At 41.9% G+C, this 22015-nt stretch overlaps 1 protein-coding gene across 1 annotated transcript in view; it reads right to left on the bottom strand.

Annotated features, from left to right (window-relative positions):
- Positions 1-330: 330 nt before the first annotated feature.
- The window catches only part of c18h12orf56 (chromosome 18 C12orf56 homolog), a 62076-nt gene continuing 40391 nt past the window's right edge, over positions 331-22015 (bottom strand). Inside the window, exons 10-13 of the mRNA XM_048607454.1 lie at positions 21114-21188; positions 14388-14462; positions 7440-7618; positions 331-3028 (exon numbers count right to left, since the gene is read on the bottom strand). Coding sequence (XP_048463411.1) covers positions 2911-3028; positions 7440-7618; positions 14388-14462; positions 21114-21188 — 447 coding nt within the window. The 3' untranslated portion in view covers positions 331-2910. The remainder of the gene's footprint in view (positions 3029-7439; positions 7619-14387; positions 14463-21113; positions 21189-22015) is intronic.

Here is a 22015-nt window from a genome sequence, read left to right as displayed (position 1 = left end):
AAAGGACAATAGTGTTTCATAAACTCTTGGCTTTTATTAACCAGCATCGATGATGCACAGTGCACAACAGATTAATATTCTTTCTGCAGTCTTATATTTCAGTGATGGGTACGGTTTAATTGTAAGAAATCAAACAAAGAACTGCAGATGTTGAAAATCTGTAACAAAAACAGAAATTGTCGGAAAAACTCAGTAGGTCTGGTAGCATCTATGGAGGGAAAACAGAGTTCATGTTTCGAGTCCAGTGAGATCTGTTCTGAAGAAGGATCACTGGACTTGAAACATAAACTCTTTTCTCTCTCCACAGATGCTGCCAGACCTGCTGAGTTTCTCCAGCAATTTCTGTTATTGTTGATTGTAGGAGATAATCTCCTTATTTCCAGAATGGCAAAAGCAGATTCAAATAGCCGAATGGTGTTGATTACTGATCATTTTTCATATGTTCGTCAAATTGCTGAATTCAGATGATCAGATAATTCCATTTTTAGTGCAGAGGTGACTGATGTATCACGAAAAGGCTGTAATATGGCTCAGGATCACAGACAACTAAACACAGTGAAGTATTTTACATAAAATACAGATTAATGAACCAGTTTTTGCACCTTTTGTCTTGCAATGAAATAACATTTACACACAGGGGTTTTCATATTTTCATTTAAAAATATTTACTTTTACATAGACCAATACATAAGCATGTAAACAAAAATACAATAGTTTCAGTAATATAAAAAGATATACAGAGGCCCAATACCATCAGTAAAAGGACATTCCACAATCTTTGTAAACCTTGGTGTATTTTGCTTATCTCTGAGGCAGCAACTTATATTGGGTTATAGGCAGTGGCAGCTCTCATCCGTGTGATAATCATTTCTTTGTGGTCTGGTGAGTGGATTCTTTAACCATGGGTGTGTCACAGCTAAGCAAAACCTGTGCTCAACTGGAATCTGTACAAGGTCCCTCGTGGAGGTCAGTTATAAGACCAGCAGTTCCCTTTAAGCAGAAATTCCAAGATCTTCCTAATCTTGAGCTTAGCAGTGTTTTATCTCTCCAACTTACCTCCAGCAATGGAATGTCAACTTCAGGTGAGCTTTCTAGACTACAACTGAATAGAGAACTTCCCCAATATGATATGTATTGTATTCGTAGCATCACCTGACCACAAGCCTCACTCCTAAGCAGTTTGTTAGAGCAAATCTTTTTCCTTTTTGAAGGACCATTTACCCAAGACTTTCTTTCCTCCCAATAAGTTTCAGGATCAAATCTACGTGATGCCTGCCTTCCTGGACTTGCCCATTGCTATGCTACATAACATCAGTAAGTAAGAAACATGACCAGATGAAATTATTATTGGTAACAGTGCTTCCCTCCTATCTGCTGGCATTTCTGCATCGTGCTTCACTGGCAGGAAGTCCCAGGTCTGGCTGGTTAAAGGATTAAAGAGATCCCATGGTCCATCAGGGATAGCCTCTGACCCTGAACCTGAAGGTCCAGGTTTGAGCCCCACTACAGATATGTTGATGGCCCAGGGAGGTGGGTTCAGAACACGGCCCAACGGGTTGATTGCCAACCTGCAAAAACCCTTCCAACAGGACTGATGGTGGCAGCTAAGAGCAGGAGAGTTTCCTGGTCAGCCATCCTGCAGAAGGAAAATGCAGGCCACTGCAATACTTGGCCAGGTATAATCACGGACTAACATTTATCAAAACCATATGGAAGTCCATGGTTGCCAACACTCTCTTAGGACATGGTGCCTGAAGAGAGTGCAAATAGAGGTAAACTGTGTCATGTTATGGGCTCAGGGGATTTCTGGAACAAACTGAAATTCGTAGATTTTTCTTAGGCTATTTTATGAAGGATTATGGAACTGAGGCAGCCCGGATCTGACAGAATGGTAGAACAGGTTCAAGAGTTTGAGTGGTGTCCCTTTCCAAAGCGATTAACATTTGGACTGACTGGCCAGTCCGCATTCTCACTGTTCTTGTTGGGAATCACCTCATTCTGTTTTTCTTTTGTATAGGCTTATACTCTGTGGAGTTTAGAATAATGAATGGTGATCTCATATTGAAACATGTATATTATGAAATTAGCATCACTTGGAGTGGAAACACTCAGATTTCTCCACCATAAAACTCTTAGGCTTGACAAAGTAGAAGCTGAAAAGCCGTTTCCCTCATCTGTGCAATTGAGAAAGAGGATAAAGAGTGGGCCACTTTAAATCAAGTTGAGGAGAAGTTCCTTCACTCAGGAGGGTTGTGAACCTTAGGATATTGCATGTTCCAGATAGAGATCGATATAGTTTTGGATTTTATAAAATCAAGGATTAGGTTGAGGATCAGCCATGATCTTTCTGAAAGGTGGAGCAGATTTGAGGGGCCTCGGGCCTATTTCTGCTCCAACTACTTGTGTTCCTGTTTTTCAAAGGCCTGGTTGACATTACGGCCTTCTCATATTGAGAACATGTTTGTGGCAAACCATCCAATGTCTATGATGTAGTGCAGTTTTTTACACTCTGACTTACAAACTGCATGTTCATTAAAAAAAACACAAATATAAGCTGCTTTAACCTAGGAAGACATCCAAAATGTTTAATTTTAAAAATACCTTTCTACGGCAATTAAGATAACACAAAAATATATGTAGCACTTTGTGACTTGCCGTATCTATTAACTGAAGTTCAATTTTTGCAACACCCCCCGCCATGAAAAAAATTACAGGCTTATTATTCTATAAATCAAATTTTCAAATAATAGTTTTATGTAAGACTCTCAATGTAGGGATAGGAATAGATTTCAAACTGTTATTGGTTTCCATAAATCTAGTAGATAAGTACCTGTGTGAATATTTACGCTGACAGCCATTTCATTAGAATTTGATGCTCATTACTAACTGCAGCTTAATCCTCTTCAAAAATCAGATTAGCTTGTGGAGGATGAAGTTGAGCACTTGGCGAAGGAGCCGAATAGTGGGCTGGGCTACAGCATAATGGACTGGGAGCATTGCTTCCACTGTAGCACTTTGGATGTAATACCTATAAACAAAGAGGTGAAGGAAAAGGGGTACAGCCATTGGAACATTACAATTACAACATAGCTTCCTAGTTCTCTAAATTGGACACCATCCTGATTTAGACATATTACATACATATATAATCCATACATGTACAAAATTACACTTACTGTGCTGTAAGGTGGGAGATTTAAATGTATTTTAAAATCATTTGTCTTAGAATTGGATTTTGAACTAGTGGCATCTGGGTTTTGGTCAATGTCAGTATTTTTGGAGCCATGGATTTTATTTAAAACAAAGAGTATGAGAGGGACAGATTTCCTACAGTAGTGATAGGAATTTTTTTTGCATTGGGAGAGCTTTAAGAGTGATCAGAGTAAATATTGAAGAGCATTAGCTTGCTTTCAGTTAGAAGGATTGTGAATTGATTTTTGTTTTGTTTACAGGAAACATCCAAACCTTGGAAAGCTTTTGATTTTACTTTGACTAAGTGCTGGTTGAAGTTAGTTGGAAGAATCAGTGTCTCCTGATGGAATTAGTTCAGAACAGTCAAGAAATAGGTCACCTCAGTCTAAGGGTTTGGTTTGAAAGTTCCAGATGAGGAATGTTTGAATGGAGCTCTGAAGGGGTTATTGAAGTTAAGAAAGTTTGACCTCAGTTGTGTGACTAATCAAGATAAATGCTATTAAACTCTCAAGTTCAGGAATTGGAAGAAACAGTTAAATCAAATCATAGATGTGAAAGAGAAGCAAACTCTCTCTGGTGTTTGAGTACTGTAAAGTAATCGAGTTACTGAGCCAAATTTATTACGATCACGCAAGAAAACTTGCTAGGCGTCCAAGAAGAAAAACCCACTGTGAATCTCAACAAAACTGCCTCTTGGTTGAATCCTGGTATGATTGAACCCAGTGTGTCACATTTTGTTTGATGACCCTCCTGTGAAGCACCCTTGGAACATTTTACAATGCTATAAAAATGCAAGTTAGGATTCTTTCAATTATTGCTGCGTTAAAAGCCTGAACATCTCACCCCTCCAACAGCACTGGGGGAGCACTTTCACCACACTGTGGTTCAGAGCTTTTCTGAGAGTGGCTAAGATGAATGATAATTGCTGGTTCTGCAAATGAAACCCTTTTTCTTTCGACACTTTAGTGACTACAGCATATTGTGGACTCAGGAATGTGGCAAGAGGGAAACAGCACAGAAAATAATCAGCCAGAAAGTGCATCTGTGTGGATATTGGATGAAACCAACGAGAGCATTGGCTGAAATATCCTGTGTAGCCAAAAGCATTGAAACAGTCTGTGCAGGTACAATCAGATGGAGTGCTACAGAGCTGTCACTGCAGTACAAGGAACGACAGCCTTGCATTAATCATTGTTTCTAAGGTCAGAGGTGGAAAGGTGGATTTTTTTAAAAGACTACATGTTCAGCAAAATGTAATGTTTCCCAGGAAAATAATTTATTTTCTTCAATGAGTGGAGATAATTCATAATCAACAAGCTATTCTGTCAATTTGTTAAGAACATCACATTCTATGCAATAATTGTCCAAAGGACATTCTTGCACATTGTCAGCCTATCCAGTCTATTCCAGTATTTTGCTCCACTCAACATCCTCATCTAAATATATCAATGTAACAATTTTCATGAGCAGATGAGGAACGGGAAATTGGCTCTTCCTATTTCTATTCCCCTCTCAGTCAACCACAACAATTTTTTATTTTACATGCAGCTATCACACTTCGATTAAAATGTGCTTCGCCAGAAAATGAAGGAGCCAATTACCAAGGGTTTCCTGATTGAAAGATAAAGGAACTTTATTGCTTACTAATCCCTTTCCCCCACCAAACATAATAAAAATGTGACCTTCAACCCACACAAAGGGGGAGTGGTACACACAGGGAGAATAAAGGTTGTGTAATTCAAAAGCCCTTTGAGACCTTGCGGTGTTAGATTCTTAACCTGAGACCACAATTGATCAATGGTTGACTTGCATCCCAGCCCTAACCCAAATTAGATATCTTTGAGTTGTTGATCAATGATTGACTTTCTAATTCTTTTTTCTGTGTTTTCTGAGGTTTGGAGAGAAACAAGCAGGAGAGAGTTCCAGCTCTTGTTCTCACAAATTCACTATTTCCTTTGCTCTGCCCTGCAACTCAGAAGCAGCTATTGAAATTTAGTTCAGTTTGTATTCTGGAGTCTAGGTCCATTGTCTTTCCAAGCTAATTAACTAGCAGTTGAGACTTTCATCTCCCAATATGTGAAATTATCAAACACGTGAATTAAACAAGAGATGTAAATTTCTTGACACTGACTCAAAAATAGTTTAGAGATAGTAGGAACTACCGATGCTGGAGTCTGAGATAACAAGGTGTAGAGCTGGATATCCTCTGTCCACCTTCCATCATCACCTCCCCCTCTCTCTATTTATTTCAGAGTCTCCTTCCCCTCCCCCATTTCTGAAGAAGGGTCCACACCCAAAATGTCAGCTTTCCTGCTCCTATGATGCTGCCTGACCTGCTGTGTTCATCCAGCTCTACACCTTGTTATCTCAAAAATAGTTTAGATGTCTTTACATTAAAGAAAAGTAATTTCAGCGCACACAGTTTCATTTAGTTCCATAAGAGTCTGACAATGCTTGCCTGAATCTGTGGCAAGATGTCCACTGCATTCATTTCTTGTCTTGATGTCTTCTATTTTGGTTCATCGAAGGTCCCAGGTATAACATTCCGATAATAGAAGCTAAGATTTGACAGTCCATATTTTCCACTTTCATAACATCCTCTATTCCCTTCTCCCTCATATGCCTGCTATCGTCTCTCCTTAAATGTATCTACCTAGAGTCATAGAGTCATTAAGTCATACAGCATAGACCTTTCGGTCCAATTCATCTGTGCCAACCAGACATCCCAATCTGACATAGTCTCACTTGCCAGCATTTCGCCAATATCCCTGTAAATCCTTCCTATTCATATACCCATCCAAATGCCTTCTAAATGTTGTAATTGTACCCGCCTCCACCACTTCCTTTGGCAGCTCATTCCATGCAGGCAGCACCCTCTGTGTGAAAAAATTACCCCTTACGTCCCTTTTAAATCTTTCTCCTCTCCCCTTGCACCTACGCTGTCTAGTTTTAGACTTCCCTACCGTAGGGAAAAGACCTTGGCTATTCACCCTATCCATGCCCCTCATGATCTTATAAACCTCTGTAAGGTCACCCCTCAGCCTCCGACATTCCAGGGAAAACAGCCCCAGCTTGTTCAGCCTCTCCCTATAACTGAAACCCTCCAGTCCCAGCAACATCTTTGTAAATCTTTTCTGCACCCTCTGAAGTTTAACAAGATCCTTTCTATAGAAGGGCAACCAGAATTCTACGCAGTGTTCTAAAAGTGGCCTAACCAATGTACTCACAGCCTCAATGTGACATCCCAACTCCTATATTCATTGCAGTGACCAATGAAGGCAAGTGTGCCAAATGCCTTCTTCACCAGCCAATTTACCTGCAACTCCACTGGACTGCGTGCCTGTTAGTAGTTACAACCAGATCTCCCTGGCACTCCTTGTAGTAAGTTAAGTGATTCTCTGCTTCAGCAGGGCAGTAACACATCCTACTTCTTCCTCTTGCTGGAAGCAATGGTTAATCAACAGTTTGAAGTTTTATTATTGAGCAAAGGGGAGAGGGAAAGCTCTGGAAGTGTAAACACCAAATTACAACAAATGTAGCATGAGTGTGAAGCAGAAATGACATGTCAAACAGTGCACCGAATGACATGCTCAAGAATAAAGTATGATATTTTTGCAAAACATGACTGAAGAATTAGACTCGAAACTTCAATGATGTTTGGAACTGACCCACAATGTGTGCCAAGGGCAAATTATTTTATATCGTTAACCAATGGCACTAACTCTTAGACAACAAGATTTTTTTTAATGGTGGGATATACAACAACTTGCATTTTTGTAGCACCTTTAATGCAATGAAGTGTCTCAACATGTTTCACAGGTGCAACTATCAAACAAAATTGCACACTGAGCTACAGAGATATTAGGGCATGTGAACAAAAGCCTTGTTTAACCAAACATTTGTATGACAACATTCGTAGGACAATACTACAAAAATAATTTTTTTTTGATTGTCAAATGAAATGATTGGATCTTAGGGTCACCAGTAACAGGATTGCTGTCGTTTAGTGGTCCACAATCTTCACATGGGCTTTACAAGGAGATTTGCTGTAATTGGGATCATCCCAGCCCTGCACTGGGATCAGGATCTGGTCCAGTCTGGTGGTTTTGAAATGTGCAGTTTGCAAGAGATGTTAGTTAGCAGGTTGGCCACGATGACCAACTGTTTTCTCCATAGCTGTCCCATGTGGAATTTTACACCCCATAAACAATGTGTGAACAGTGAGGTAAATGCTGACCTTTCCTTACCTAAATTCTTCGCTGTATTTATTCCTGATATGTTCTGCCAAGTCATTGCTATACTGGATACAGGTGTTCAGGATGTAGAATTGTTGAAAAAGTAGCAAAGCCTGAGTGGGTCTCATGGTATGTATTGGAGGTAGCACCGTCTTAATGATGTGTTTCATCATCTGGTCAATAAAAGGCAACTGAAACAGAAACATATACCTTTATAGAAACATGTTTATTAAAACAGAAACATATTCATCACAATAGATGTACATACACGACATAGCGGAAATATATATATTATAGTGAGAATTTACCAGGCCACCAACAGTATACATATATTTATGACAAATGGAGACATTATTTGACACAATTTCACCAAATATAGTCTAAAATTGCTTACAATGACAACTGCCTTACAATCTGTGTCATATTTTAATCATTAAAACTCAATGTAAATTTCTGTTTTTGTTTCAGCTAGGAAAACCTTTTAGTCAGTGGAAGTACAGGGTGGCTGGGTGTGTGTGTATGTGTGATGTGTTTGTATACACTTCCATCCTGTGGCTCTTCCCAAGTTCCCATCATTACTTGCAGAAGTTCCTCCATTTATCCCCAAGGAAGGCAATGCCCCCAGAAGAAAATTCCCACTTTGTTGCTGTCTGTGTTAGAATTGAATCCCTTTTTAATTCTCGCATTCCCACATTTTCTCCTTCTGTCCCATGCAGCAGAGCCAACCGTAGTGCCAAGAATTTGGCTGCTGCTGTATTCCCGAGAGGCCATTACCTTCAACAGTATCTCACTCAGGATGTGTTCTCTCCCAACTGCTGGTGTGAACCTTCCACATACCCTCATAGCAATGTTTAAGGGGCATTTAGACAGACACCATGAACAGGCAGAAATAAAAGGAAACAGACCATGTGCAAGAAGATGGGATTAATTACGGTGGGCCGAAGGGCCCGGTCCTGTTCTATGTACTGTTCTATGTTCTAATTCCTCACCCTAGCAAAAATGTGCTGGTGTTTGGTTCACTGCCGGATCATTCATTTTCTTAAATGGCACATAAAACACACTTGTGAGGACTTATTTGATACTGATGCTCACAGGAATCAGGGATTGGAAGAGATCATTCTTTTTCAGTTTAGATTATTGATTTGCACTCTGTCAAAAGGAGGATTACTTAATTGGATTATTCCCTGCAGGGTAAGCGCCACAGGAAATGAAAGGCCAAGGAAGAGAGATATTGCTGACGTAATGCCAAAGATGAAACAGACAAAACCAGAGTAAAATGAAATGAAGCAAGACAAAATGAAGTGAATGAGAGTGGGGCAGTCTGGGGTGAAGAACAATTCACACATTGACATGTACTTTCTATAACAAGAGGGAGTGGAGAGGAAAGGGGAGCGAACAAATGAGTGGGTGTAGGGAAGGTACATCAGAACATGAGGAGGAGATTTAGTCCCTTTACCCTTTTTCACCATTCAGTGAGATCATGGCTGGGTTACAATCTATGTCCACATGCCCACTTGCACCACACATCCATTAATATCTGTACATAATAAAAATGTATCAACCTCAGATCTAAACATTACATCTAATCTTGCATCAATTGTCATTTGTGATAGTTCCAAACTTTGGGACTTCACCCCAATTATAATGAAAGAAGTGAAGCTTGCTAGCCCTCACCCCCCACACATCCCATGCCCTATCCTTACAAACCCATTCCTCAACCCACTCCCACTCGCCCTCATCCTTCCATGTGAACCTACACTCTTCTACTCACCCACGTGCGCCTTAGATTTCCTATTCCAAATTAATGCCTGCTCATGCCAGCCCGTGCCCCCATGGCCTCCCTTTTCTCTTCCACCTTCCATACCAACTCACCCAATATCCACCACAAACCTCAGGAGCCACATTGGAATGAAATGAACTAAAGTTCAAAGTTTCTGATGCAGGCTTCACCACACCTTTAAAAACCTCATTTACTAAACCCTCTTCAATACAATTCAATCCCTTCAAACACTAAATCCCTTATAAAAACAAACATTAGTGTTGAGAATTCAACATCAAAGACAGCTAATCCCTTAACTACTTGGAGCTGTCAAATAAACTGTATCCAAATGGTCCAGATGAGTTTGGGTTTCTCAAAATGGCTGAACCTATTCCACCCCTTCCTGTACAGGCGAAAACAGGATCTGCTGAAAATGGGGATGGGACTTCTGAATCCAGGGACCCAGTGCCATTTTATCTAAGACGTGGAGTCTCCATGACTCTGTGAAAATCTAGACCTTAGACTCCCTCCCGGCAAAAATAGCTTCTCTTCGTCTATTCTATCAGGTGAAAATTTTGACCATATCTTCCCTCATCACATTCCTGGTCCTTATAATTCTTTTAAAATTCATTTGTGGGATGAGGGCATCACTGGCCAGGCCAGCATTTATTGCACATCCCAGAGGGCAGTTAAGAGTCAATCACATTGCTGTGGGCCTGGAGTCACATGTAGGTCAGATTGGCAGCAGTTTCCTTCCCTAAGGGGTATTAGTGAAACAGATGGGTCCTTCTAACAATCAGCAGTGGGTTCATGGTCATCATTAGACTCTTAATTCCAGATTTTTATTGAAATCAAATTCTACCATCTGCCCTGGCAGGATTCGAACCTAAGTCCCCAGAACATTACCTGGGTCTCTGGATTAACAGTCCAGCGATAATACCACGAGACCATCACCTTCCTCCTGCTAGCCTTGAGTCTTGGTGTCATTTTGGTAATCTTATGCTGCATTCCTCCAATACCAATATATCTTTTCTCATTTGTGGTGTCCACAGCTGCTCACAGTTACTCCAGTTGTAGTCTAACCACAACTTCGTATAGCTCAAGCATGACTTTTGTTCCCCTGTATTCTACTCCTCTAAATATAAAGGCAAGCATTCCATTAGCCTTTTTATAATTCAAATATCATAGAGTCATATACCATGGAAACAGATCCTTCGGACCAAATCATCCATGCCGACCAAGTTTCCTAAACTAAACTAGTCCCACTTGCTGGTATTTGGCCTATATCCCTCTAAACCTTTTCTATTCATGTACCTGTCCAAATGTATTTTAAATGTTGTAATTGTATCCGCATTTATCATTTCATCTGGCAGTTCACTCCACCCTCTGTCTGAAAAAGTTGCCCCTCAGGTCCCTGTTAAATCTTTCTCCTCTCATCTTAAAAATATGCCCTCTAGTTCTGAATTCCCCAACCCTATGGAAAAAAAACCTTATACCATTCAGTTTATCTATGTTCCTCATGATTTTATAAACCTCTAAATATCTTCAACAGGTACTGAAAATAATATATCTTGACCAAAAGTCTCTTTGAACCTCCACTATTTTTAGGAGACTGTGGGGGAGTGTGTATTTGGTTGAGTTTTGTAGGGTATGGGGAACATATAAGTGTGTGCAGGAGGGAGGATGTGAGTGCAGAACCCTCGTAAAGGAGTAATTCTTTGTGAAATAAAGGGTATCTTGCTCAAGTTAAAAATCACTCAGTCTTACTATGATTAACCCATAATTTCTGTCAAAAGGTTACCATAACAAAATTACAGCTTCAGCGACGGTTTAATTTCCTGAGCAGCTAAATGATTACTTTTGCATATTATGCAGATACAATTAATAGCAGAGGTTACGAGCTTCTCCATAAATTAGACTGTTGAGGTCCTTTCTTAATTCAAATTTAATTCAAAAAGTCAGGAATCGAAAGCTAATCCCTGTAATGGTGACCATGAAACCATGTTTGGCCTAGTGGTATAATCACTGGACTGTTAATCCTGAGACCCAGGTAATGTTCTGGGACCCAGGTTTGAGTTGAGCCATGGCAATTGGTGGAATTTGGATTCAATAAAAAATCTGGAATTGAGAGTCTAATGATGACTATGTAACTATTGATGATTGTTGGATCACTAATGCCCTTTAGGGAAGGAAACTGCCATCCTTTTACCCGGTCTGGCCTACATGTGACACCAGGCCCAAAGCAATGTGGTTGACTCTTAACTGCCCTCTGGGCAATTATGGAGGGGAGGCAATGGCCGAGTGGTATTATCACTGGACTGTTAATCGAGAGACGCAGATAGTCTTCTGGGGACCCGGTTTCGAATCCCACCATGGCAGATGATGGAATTTGAATTCAATAAATACCTGGAATTGAGAGTCTAATGATGACCATGAATCCATTGTTGATTGTTGGGGAAAAACCCATCCGATTCACTAATGCCCTTTAGGGAAGGAAACTGTCATCCTTGACAACAAGGTGCAGGGCTGGATGAACACAGCAGGCCAAGCAGCATCATAAGAGCAGAGAGGCTGACGTTTCGGGCCTAGACCCTTCATCAGGGAAGGGGGTTTTGAAATAAATAGGGAGAGAGTGGGAGGCGGATAGAGGAGAGGATAGGTGGAGAGGAAACAAACAGGTCGAAGAGGCGGGGATGGAGCCAGTAAAGGTGAGTGTAGGTAGGGAGTTAGGAAGGGGATAGGTCAGTCCAGGGAGGACGGACAGGTCAAGGGGGCGGGATGAGGTTGGTCGGTAGGAGATGGAGGTGCGGCTTGAGGTGGGAGGAGGGGATAGGTGGGAGGAAGAACAGGTTAGGGAGGCAGGGACGAGCTGGACTGGTTTTGGGATGCGGTGGGGGGAGGGGAGATTTTGAAACTTGTGAAATCCACATTGATACCATTGGGCTGCAGGGTTCCCAAGCGGAATATGAGTTGCTGTTCCTGCAACCTTCGGGTGGCATCGTTGTGGCTCTGCAGGAGGCCCAGGATGGACATGTCCTCTGAGGAATGGGAGGGGGAGTTAAAATGGTTCGCGACTGGGAGGTGCAGTTGTTTGTTGCGAACCGAGCGTAGGTGTTCTGCAAAGCGGTCCCCGAGTCTCCGCTTGGTTTCCCCGATGTAGAGGAAGCCACACCGGGTACAGCGGATGCAGTATACCACATTGGCAGATGTGCAGGTGAACATCTGCTTGATGTGGAAAGTCTTCTTGGGGCCTGGGATGGGGGTGAGGGAGGAGGTATGGGGGCAGGTGTAGCACTTCCTGCGGTTGCAGGGAAAAGTGCCGGGTGTGGTGGAGCTGGAGGGGAGTGTGGAGCGGACAAGGGAGTCACGGAGAGAGTTGTCCCTCCGGAAAGCAGATAAGGGTGGGGAGGGAAAGATGTCTTTGGTGGTGGGGTCGGATTGCAGATGGCGGAAGTGTCGGAGGATGATGCGTTGGATCCGGAGGTTGGTGGGGTGGTACGTGAGGACGAGGGGGATTCTTTTTTGGTTCTTATTGCGTGGATGGGGTGTGAGGGATAAGGTGCGGGAGATGTGGGAGACACGGTTGAGGGCGTTCTCGACCACCGAGGAGGGGAAGTTACAGTCCTTGAAAAACGAGGACAACTGAGATGTACGGGAGTGGAATGCCTCATCCTGGGAGCAGATGCGGCGGAGGCGAAGGAATTGGGAATAGGGGATAGCATTTTTGCAGGAAGGTGGGTGGGAGGAGGAGTATTCTAGGTAGCTGTGGGAGTCGGTGGGCTTGAAATGAATATCGGTTTCTAGGTGGTTGCCCGATATGGAGACAGAGAGGTCCAGGAAGGGGAGAGAGGTGTTAGAGATGGTCCAGGTAAACTTAAGGTTGGGGTGGAAGGTGTTAGTGAAGTGTATGAACTGTTCGATACTGCATCCGCTGTACCCGGTGTGGCTGCCCCTACATCGGGGAAACCAAGCGGAGACTCGGGGACCGCTTTGCAGAACACCTACGCTCGGTTCGCAATAAACAACTGCACCTCCCAGTCACGAACCATTTCAACTCCCCCTCCCATTCCTCAGACGACATGTCCATCCTGGGCCTCCTGCAGTGCCACAACAATGCCACCCGAAGGTTGCAGGAACAGCAACTCATATTCCGCTTGGGAACCCTGCAGCCCAATGGTATCAATGTGGATTTCACAAGTTTCAAAATCTCCCCTCCCCCTACCGCATCCCAAAACCAGTCCAGCTCGTCCCTGCCTCCCTAACCTGTTCTTCCTCCCACCTATCCCACCTCAAGCCGCACCTCCATCTCCTACCGACCAACCTCATCCCGCCCCCTTGACCTGTCCGTCCTCCCTGGACTGACCTATCCCCTTCCTAACTCCCCACCTACACTCACCTTTACTGGCTCCATCCCCGCCTCTTCGACCTGTTTGTTTCCTCTCCACCTATCCTCTCCTCTATCCCTCTTCTATCCGCCTCCCACTCTCTCCCTATTTATTTCAAAACCCCCTTCCCCTCCCCCTTTTCTGATGAAGGGTCTAGGCCCGAAACGTCAGCCTCTCTGCTCCTATGATGCTGCTTGGCCTGCTGTGTTCATCCAGCCCTGCACCTTGTTGTCTCGGATTCTCCAGCATCTGCAGTTCCTACTATCTCTACCAACTGTCATCCTTATCTGGTCTGACCTACATGTGACTCCAGACCCACAGCAATGTGGTTGACTCTTAACTGCCCTCTGGGCAATTAGGGATGGGCAATAAATGCTGCCTTGCCAGCGACGCCCTCATCCCATGAATGAATAAGGAAAAAAAAATGGATGGGCAATAAATGCTAGCCTGGCCAGAAATGTCCACATCCTGCAAATGAATAAAAGAAAAATAATTTATCGTTGTAAAAACTCACCTGGTTCACTAACGTCTTTCCAGGAGGGGGATCTGTCCTTACCTTGTCTGATTACATGTGAGCCACAGCAATATGGCTGACTCTTAAATGCCCTCAGAAATGGTAATTAGGGATGGGCAATGAATTCTGGACTTGCCAGTGACACCCATGACCCAAGGAAAAGAAAAATCAACATCTTAAGATCAAGATTATTTGAATCAGATGTGCTTGGAAGATCTATTGCCAATGTAGCACTGGATATTAATTCAGTTCAAGGCACCTTAGAGAGATTAGTGTTGCTGAAAATTATGGTAAATGCTTACCATGGAAGGAAGTTTCTGTAGAGCAACCATCAACCATCCAACTGTCAAGTTCCCGGACGCTGATCCCCAGTTTCCCTGTAAGAGAATGGACTTTGTCCAGTTCCTAAATATGATATTTTTGAGAACGAGAAACAAAAATTATTATCTCGCCCATTTTCCTTGCCCCTTCTTCCAAATACTATTGGTTCCTGTTCTGCTTTAGCTCCACATGTGATGCTCTGGTATCTGAATCCAAGTGATGATTCTGTTTTGTGTTTCAACTGTACCAGGACAAATAACGGGGCAGCGTAGAAGAGGGAACCTTACCTGTTTACTCACTGCTAGCCCAAGGCCACCTGTGGTGCCAGCTATTGCCATGACCAAGATAGTTCAATCAGACCCAGGCAACAGATCAACCTCAGGATAAGATGTTGATCATTTAAGGAAGAAATAGAAAAGGATAAATGACTTCACTCAAAGGGATGTGAAGCTGTGGAATTCTTTAATGCTGAGGATTTTAGTGCACTGTCATTGAATACATTGAAGGCTGGGATGGATAGATTTTCCATCTCTCAAAGAATCAATGGTTTTTTGGGGCAGGAAGGAAAGAGGAGCTGAAGTCCAAGGTCAGCCATGATCATAGTAAATGGCAGAGCTGGCTCAATGGGCTGAATGGTCTGCACATTCCGTTTCTTGTGTATCTATCAAAGGAACTTAATAACACCTCTATAGAATCACACAATAGTACAATATAGGACATTCATCCCTCTGAGTCTGTGCTAGCTTATTTGAAGACCAATCCAGTTACTGCTGCTCCCCTGCTCATTGCCCATGACTCTGATTTTTGTCTCTTAAGAATTTACTCCTAAATGGAAAGTTGCAATCAGACACTGCACACCAAATGACAACCATTGCCTACAAACAGATTCTCACGTCTCCACGAGCCATTTTCCCTCCCCAAATACCTTAAGTGTGTGTCCTACTGATGTCAACTATTCAGTCAGTAAGCAAGCAACTCATTTGTCAGATCTCTTTAACAATACCCAATAATTATTGCAACTAAAAGGTTGCACAGCAACTTCTGTCAATTTAAAAGAACAAAAATCAGTTTCACACTGAAATCTGACCTTGGGAAGCATCTTTACACTGAAGGTTAACAAGTAACAAGAGTTGAGATATCATCAGCATTTCCCTGCAGGTGCTGAAAAATTGCTCCTTTTTCTTAGCAACACAACATTTTCATTTGATGAAGACAGAATTAAACCTTATGCCACACATATTATACATTTTACTCCAGAGTCTAGATAATGCGGGCCTTTAAATCCTCATTGACCTGTACTTCACAGTATAAACTTCTACTTACTGAGACAATCTGAACAAATCTGTTAGCTAATCGTGAATGAACATGTTTTTCAGAATTGAACCCTTGAGCGACAAAGTTCACAAGAAGGTACTTGCTGTTGGATGTTCAATTGCCTGCAGGGTGGGAATCATGTGCATGCTATGTCTGTGGATCCTGATGGCTCTGGGTGCCACCAGCATTTTCAAAGGCAGGGAGGGGAGAGGAAAAGGGAGGACGCTACTCTCCAATTAACAGTCTGTTAAGTTCTTTGAAGAGTTTCTTAGAAGATGGGAGAACTGGAGGGCAATTTTCAATGCAGAATTTGATAAACCCAAAGAGTCTGATGAAGATTATTGCATTCCTGCTGGGTTCAATGCACAGAGAACTGAAAGTTTGTTTTTAAATAATGAAATGTATCAGGGCACTATATTTTCTTTATTCTTTCATCGTATGTAGGCATCAATGGAAAAGCCAGACCTATTGCCCATCCCTAACGGGCCATGAACTAACTGGCTTGCTAGATTATTTTGGAGGACATTTAAAAATCAACATTATTGTAGGTTTGGAATCACATGCAGACCAGATCGGCTAAGGATGGCAGATTTCCTTCCCTAAAGGTTATTGGTAAACCAGATGGGTTTTTACAACAATCAATGATAGTTTTATGGTCACAATAATTGAGACCAGCTTCATATTCCAATTTATTAAGTGAATTTTAAAGCCTGCCAGTTGCCATGCTGCTATTTGAATCCATGTTCCTACAGCCATTATTAAGGGCCTCTGGATTACTAATCCAATGATGTTACTACTACGCCAACATCTCACCCTAAAACATGGACATCTCATGCAATACTGTGTTTTGGCCATGTGTTCCCATGTTTTACAATAATGTTGCTGGGTATGGAAGATTTGAGTTACAAAGAGAGGCGGGATAGGCTGGGACTTTTTTCACTAGAGCATAGGAAGTTGAGAGGTGATCTTATAGAGGTTTATAAAATCACGAGGGGTATAGATAGGGTAAATGGTAGGTGTCTTTTCCCTAGGATGAGAGTTTCAAGACCAGGGGACACATTTTTAAGGTGAGAGGAGAGAGATTTAAAAAAGACATGAGGCGATTTTTTTACACGGGGTTGTGGGGAGAGGTGGTGGTTCATGTGTGGAATGAACTTCGTGATGAAGTGATGGATGTGGGTACAACATTTAAAAGACATTTGGATCGATATATGAATAGGAAAGGTCTGGAGGCCAGGAGCAGGAGTTGGGACTAGTTTAGTTTGGGATTATGTTTGGCATGGACGTGTTGGACCAAAGGGTCTGGTTCCATGCTCTATGACTGCATGATTATATGGGCCAGGAACAGGCAGGTGGACTAGTTTAGTTTGGGATTATGTTTAGCATGGACTGGTTGGACCAAAGGGTTTGTTTCCGTGCTCTATGACTCTATGTTTAACCTTGTGTCAGAGGCAGGCCCTATCAAGGTCACCATCTGCCTTTGCTGCTGGTCCTCTGCAGCCAGCTTCTACCTCCCCCCAGAGATGCCTGGTACCACCAATACACCAAGCTTGCCTCTTGCCCAAGTGAAGCATTAGCATTTCAAAATGGCACCATCACAATGTGTTGGTGACATGGGGCTGGAACCAAGAATTTATCAAGGCATCAGGTTTTCCGATCCCACTTTGAAAGCCAAGGGTGTGATGCATTCTTTTCCTTCTTGTACATGTGTGTTCAGTTCTCATAATTCTGCACCCATAAACAGATTAATATCTGCGTAAATCTAATGCACCCAGGAATATGCTATTAACCCATTAAGTACAATTCAATCATTAGTCAAATAAAGACCAGAAGAACTGAGGATGCGATAAATCAGAAACAAAAACAGAAATTGCTGGAAAAGCTCAGCAGGTCTGGTAGCATCTGTGGAGAAAAATCAGTGTTAACATTCCTCAGAGGAAGGGTCACTTAACCTGAAACGTTAACTATGATTTCTGTCCACAGATGTTGCCAGACCTGCTGAGCTTTTCCAGAAAATTTCTGTTTTTGTTTCCATAATTAGTCAGCCTTTATACATGTCATTAAAACTGATTTAAAACTAAATCCTAATCTTAAATTAGTCCTGAAACAGCTGGTTGAGAGTAAATTAGAGTCAGTGGAATTGAACTTATGTTTTAAATTTACAGCTGCACTCTTGTTAAAATATTTCAGATTTGTGTGCAGTGTCACAATCTCCATACAGATTTAAGTGAACTCATTAATCTGAATTAAAAATTTGATGTTTCTTTCCAACTTTTTTGTCCTTTACCAAGTTAAGCATATTCTGAACAAATTTTTAATTGGTATGGACCTTTTCCCATGTGAAGGCCAGCTTAACGATCAACATGTTGAGCAGCCAGTGCCTGGGAGGGGGAGAAAGTTAAAACATAAAATATGTCCAACTATCGTTGGCCATGCTTTCTGACACTAGAACAAAGCAGAACAAAGAGGAGCCAGAATCCTCAATTCGCTTGGTAATCCGGTCACATTGGGCCCTGGCATAAAAATTAAGCATCACGAATTATCTTTCCAACGACAGACAGACCCGTCACACTGTTTCAATTTATACAACAGATCTGAACCACACTGATCCAGTCAAAGCTCTCAAAATAGAAGTTTGAAGCTAAGCTGCCATGTGTAACATTTTTAAAACTTTACAAGTTACTTCTCATTCTTCAGCTTTGAATTAAGAAGAATCACGTGTCAACTTTTACAGCAATGGACTTACTATCTTTCTTCATTAGTCTTGATTCTGTTCTTTCCAAATGTGATAGGCAAACTATCTGTCCAAAGAACAGGAGCTGTATGACAGTATGGGGTCTATTATACTACTCTTAGTAACAGATATTATTGCCTGGGTTGCCATAGCAACTTTTTTGAGTATTTTGGCCTTATGCCCTTACAACCTGAGCTGAGAAACCAAGAGTGGAGCTTGGGGATTAGTTTTCTTTCTGACCATCGAGGACGTTTGAAGTTAAAACAACATCTGTGTAGAGAAAGGTCATCAGAAGAAAATATTGAAAATGCAGGTTCTGGAAAAAGTCAGACACAAAGTATAATACACACTCTCACGTATAGACACACACATACACACACACACTCACGTACAGACACACACACTCACGTACAGACACACACACACACGCACACACTCACTCACGTACAGACACACACACTCACGTACAGACACACACACTCACGTACAGACACACACACACACACTCACGTACAGACACACACACACTCACGTACAGACACACATACACTCACGCTCTCACGTACAGACACACACACACACACACACACACACACGTACAGACGCACACACAGACGCACACGCTGTCACGTACAGACGCACATGCTCTCACGGACAGACGCACACACAGACGCACATGTTCTCACGTACACACACACACACACACACACAGATACACATTCTCTCACATAATACACACAGATACACACACACAAACACACATGTGCTCTCATATACATACAAACACACACATGCTTTCACATACATACGGACACACAAACATAGGAATGCAAATAGGCCATTCAGTCTTTCAAGCCTGTTACACCGGCCTCACTTGACATTCTTGCCTTTGGCGTATATACCTTAGTACCTTAACAAAAATTTACCTACCTCAGATTTAAAATTGATATGATCCCGAATCCACTGCTGTTTATGGAAGAGACACATTTACAAACACACACATATATACACATTCATACACGTACACGTTCACACATTCATACATATTTACATACACATGCAATATATTCCTTCACACATAATCCTTTCCACTTAGAGCACTATTTCAAGTACTGTTCCAATATTGTCAACAGAGTGATAAAGAACCAGAGCAGATCGAGGTACTGTCCCTGGGAATTGGTTCCAGCAAGTCTGGAATGGACCTTACTCTCAAGCAGATGGCAGATGTTGAATGGTAGCTAGGATCTCCTGGAGGAAATGATCAGTCTGTCAGGGAGTGGTCAGAGTTTGATTTGGATTTTGGACTGTTTTCTGAGAAAGAATCTGGCTGATAATGCTACAGCATGAAGGTTTGAAAGTTCCCTGCATGACCTCCCTTATTAGCTCTTGCAAGTTCAGTGAATAAAAAAATTAAGTTATACGTATTATTGCTTTTATCTGAATAAACGGAAAAGGTGACCCCCAATGTGAAAGCTTAAGAAAATCAACCAAGAAACCATCATCTATGCCTGTGAAATAACATATTATGAAAACCACTTAAAAAGTCTGGCTAGACTTATGATTTTGTCTTAGTTATCCCTTGACTGTGTTGTTTGTGTGTCTGTCTATTTTTTGTGTGAATGGAGCTGAAACTTTAGGTTTTTCGGTTTAAAGCATAGACCAGTTAGATTACTTTGTTCTTTAGTTTTGTTTTGCATTGTTAATAAATTGCTAAGTCTTTAGTTTAAGCTACATACCAGTGTCAAGAATTAATCATGTGCAGAGTCTGTGATCCATTATTCAACATGTCTGGTTAGGAACCTTGGGGTCAATTTTGAGGATCATTGAAGATATTAATTTTATTGTGTTGCAAATACAGAGGTAGAAAGGCTGATTTGGTTCGTCTGTCTGTCTCAATGCCATCACATGATATAATCAGTTTTTGCTATCTCAAAGTGACTGACCAGGTAGAGCTTGTTATTTCAGTGTGTTTTGTCTGGATTTGGAAAGGTTATTACGATAGAAGGGACCCCTCCCCCCAGTGCTACTGAGAAGACAGATCGGAGCCAAGACATTGTTCTTAGTTAAACAGCTGAAGGGGGCTTGCTGGACTACATCTGGTACGGATCTAAGCTTGCAGTTATTATTTCATTTTTTGGCAAGTAAACAACCCTGGAGCCAAGCTATTGTCTTCATCATTTGGCATGTTTAAGATGATTGGTCCACATTTAGGCTGTAAAGGGAACACTTCTTCAATAAGGTACAAAATGTTGTTTGTGCCTATTCACAAGTGCACAAGGTGTTTGTACTGAGCCCACTGCAGTGGAGGTTAGTTGTGCAGGGAACTTGGCTTGTCCTGAACCCATTGACCACTCTTGCCCAGATAGTTCAAAATCTGCCATAAGATTTTTCACAAGGAGCTTTATCTTTAATACTACTGGGTCATCAAAAAAACAATCAATGACTTTTAGGGAACCATTGTCAGAACAAATGGCAAGTGATTTGTTTAGAAGTATAGAGAAGAAAAATGGGACTTCAATTAAAATACTGCAGTAATCATAGGACAGGATGCCACACTCTTTTCGTATGTGCACAGTGTTAAAGGTGCAGGGTTAAAAGACCGAATATCACGGCAAATGCAGCTCAACAGCTTTGCTGGTCTCACATAATTTGCACTCACCTGGTGAGTGATGAGGAAGATTTCATACACAACAGCTGTCACTGCATCCTTGTACTCTAGCAATAGCTTCTGTAGCTGCAAAAGGCAATAATTCATGATATTCCAGCAGTTTCACAACTCAGTCTTACACCATCACTCCATTCAAGGACGAGAGCCCCCATCTGTACATAAATGCACCTTTATGAGTCCCACCTTTAAGCCAATTTGAACTTGTCAAATATGATTAACCATTGTTCTGGAAGCAATTTAAAAGCTAAAAGCTGTGCTGGTTAGATTATAGGACACGTTTTGGTTAGAAATCACATGCCAAACAATAAACCTTCTGTGAACCAGCACAATGGAGGTCCAGAATAAATGTAATGGTTTCTTTCCATGAATAAAAAATTTCTTGATCTTCTCGCTGTGATGGCGAGGCATGTGTTCTCCAATGACAGTGATGTTTCCAGAGATCACACTCCTTTTAGCGAACCCCAATACCAGCAAGGTCGAGGGGTCAAGCCAGACAAAGAATATTCAGCAGATTCTCCCAAGCTCTCCATTGGTCAATGCTCAAAGGGTAGAGGAAGAAAAGTAATAAGGGAACATAGAAAATAGGAGCAGGAGTAGGCCCTTCAAGCCTGCTCCACCATTATGATCATGGCTGATCTTCCAGGTCAACACCACATTCCAGCTTTCTCTCCATATGCTTTGCTGCCTCTAATATTTAAACATTTAGCTTTCTTGAATATACTCAGTGATCTGGCCTCCATAGCCTTCTGTGGTAGACTTCCACAAGTTCACCACCTTCCAAGTGAAGAAATGTTTCCTTATCTCAGCCCTAAATGGCCACGCCCTGGTTCTGAATAAACTTGCTGCTAAAGGTCCTAACACAACCACTTGTCCTGCCCTGCTCGGTGCCCTCC

This window comes from Rhincodon typus, chromosome 18, assembly GCF_021869965.1.
Source record: "Rhincodon typus isolate 14 chromosome 18, sRhiTyp1.1, whole genome shotgun sequence".
NCBI classification, from domain to species: Eukaryota; Metazoa; Chordata; class Chondrichthyes; order Orectolobiformes; family Rhincodontidae; genus Rhincodon; species Rhincodon typus.
Note: the sequence above shows the minus strand (reverse complement) of the source record. Positions and strands in the feature narration are given on the sequence as shown.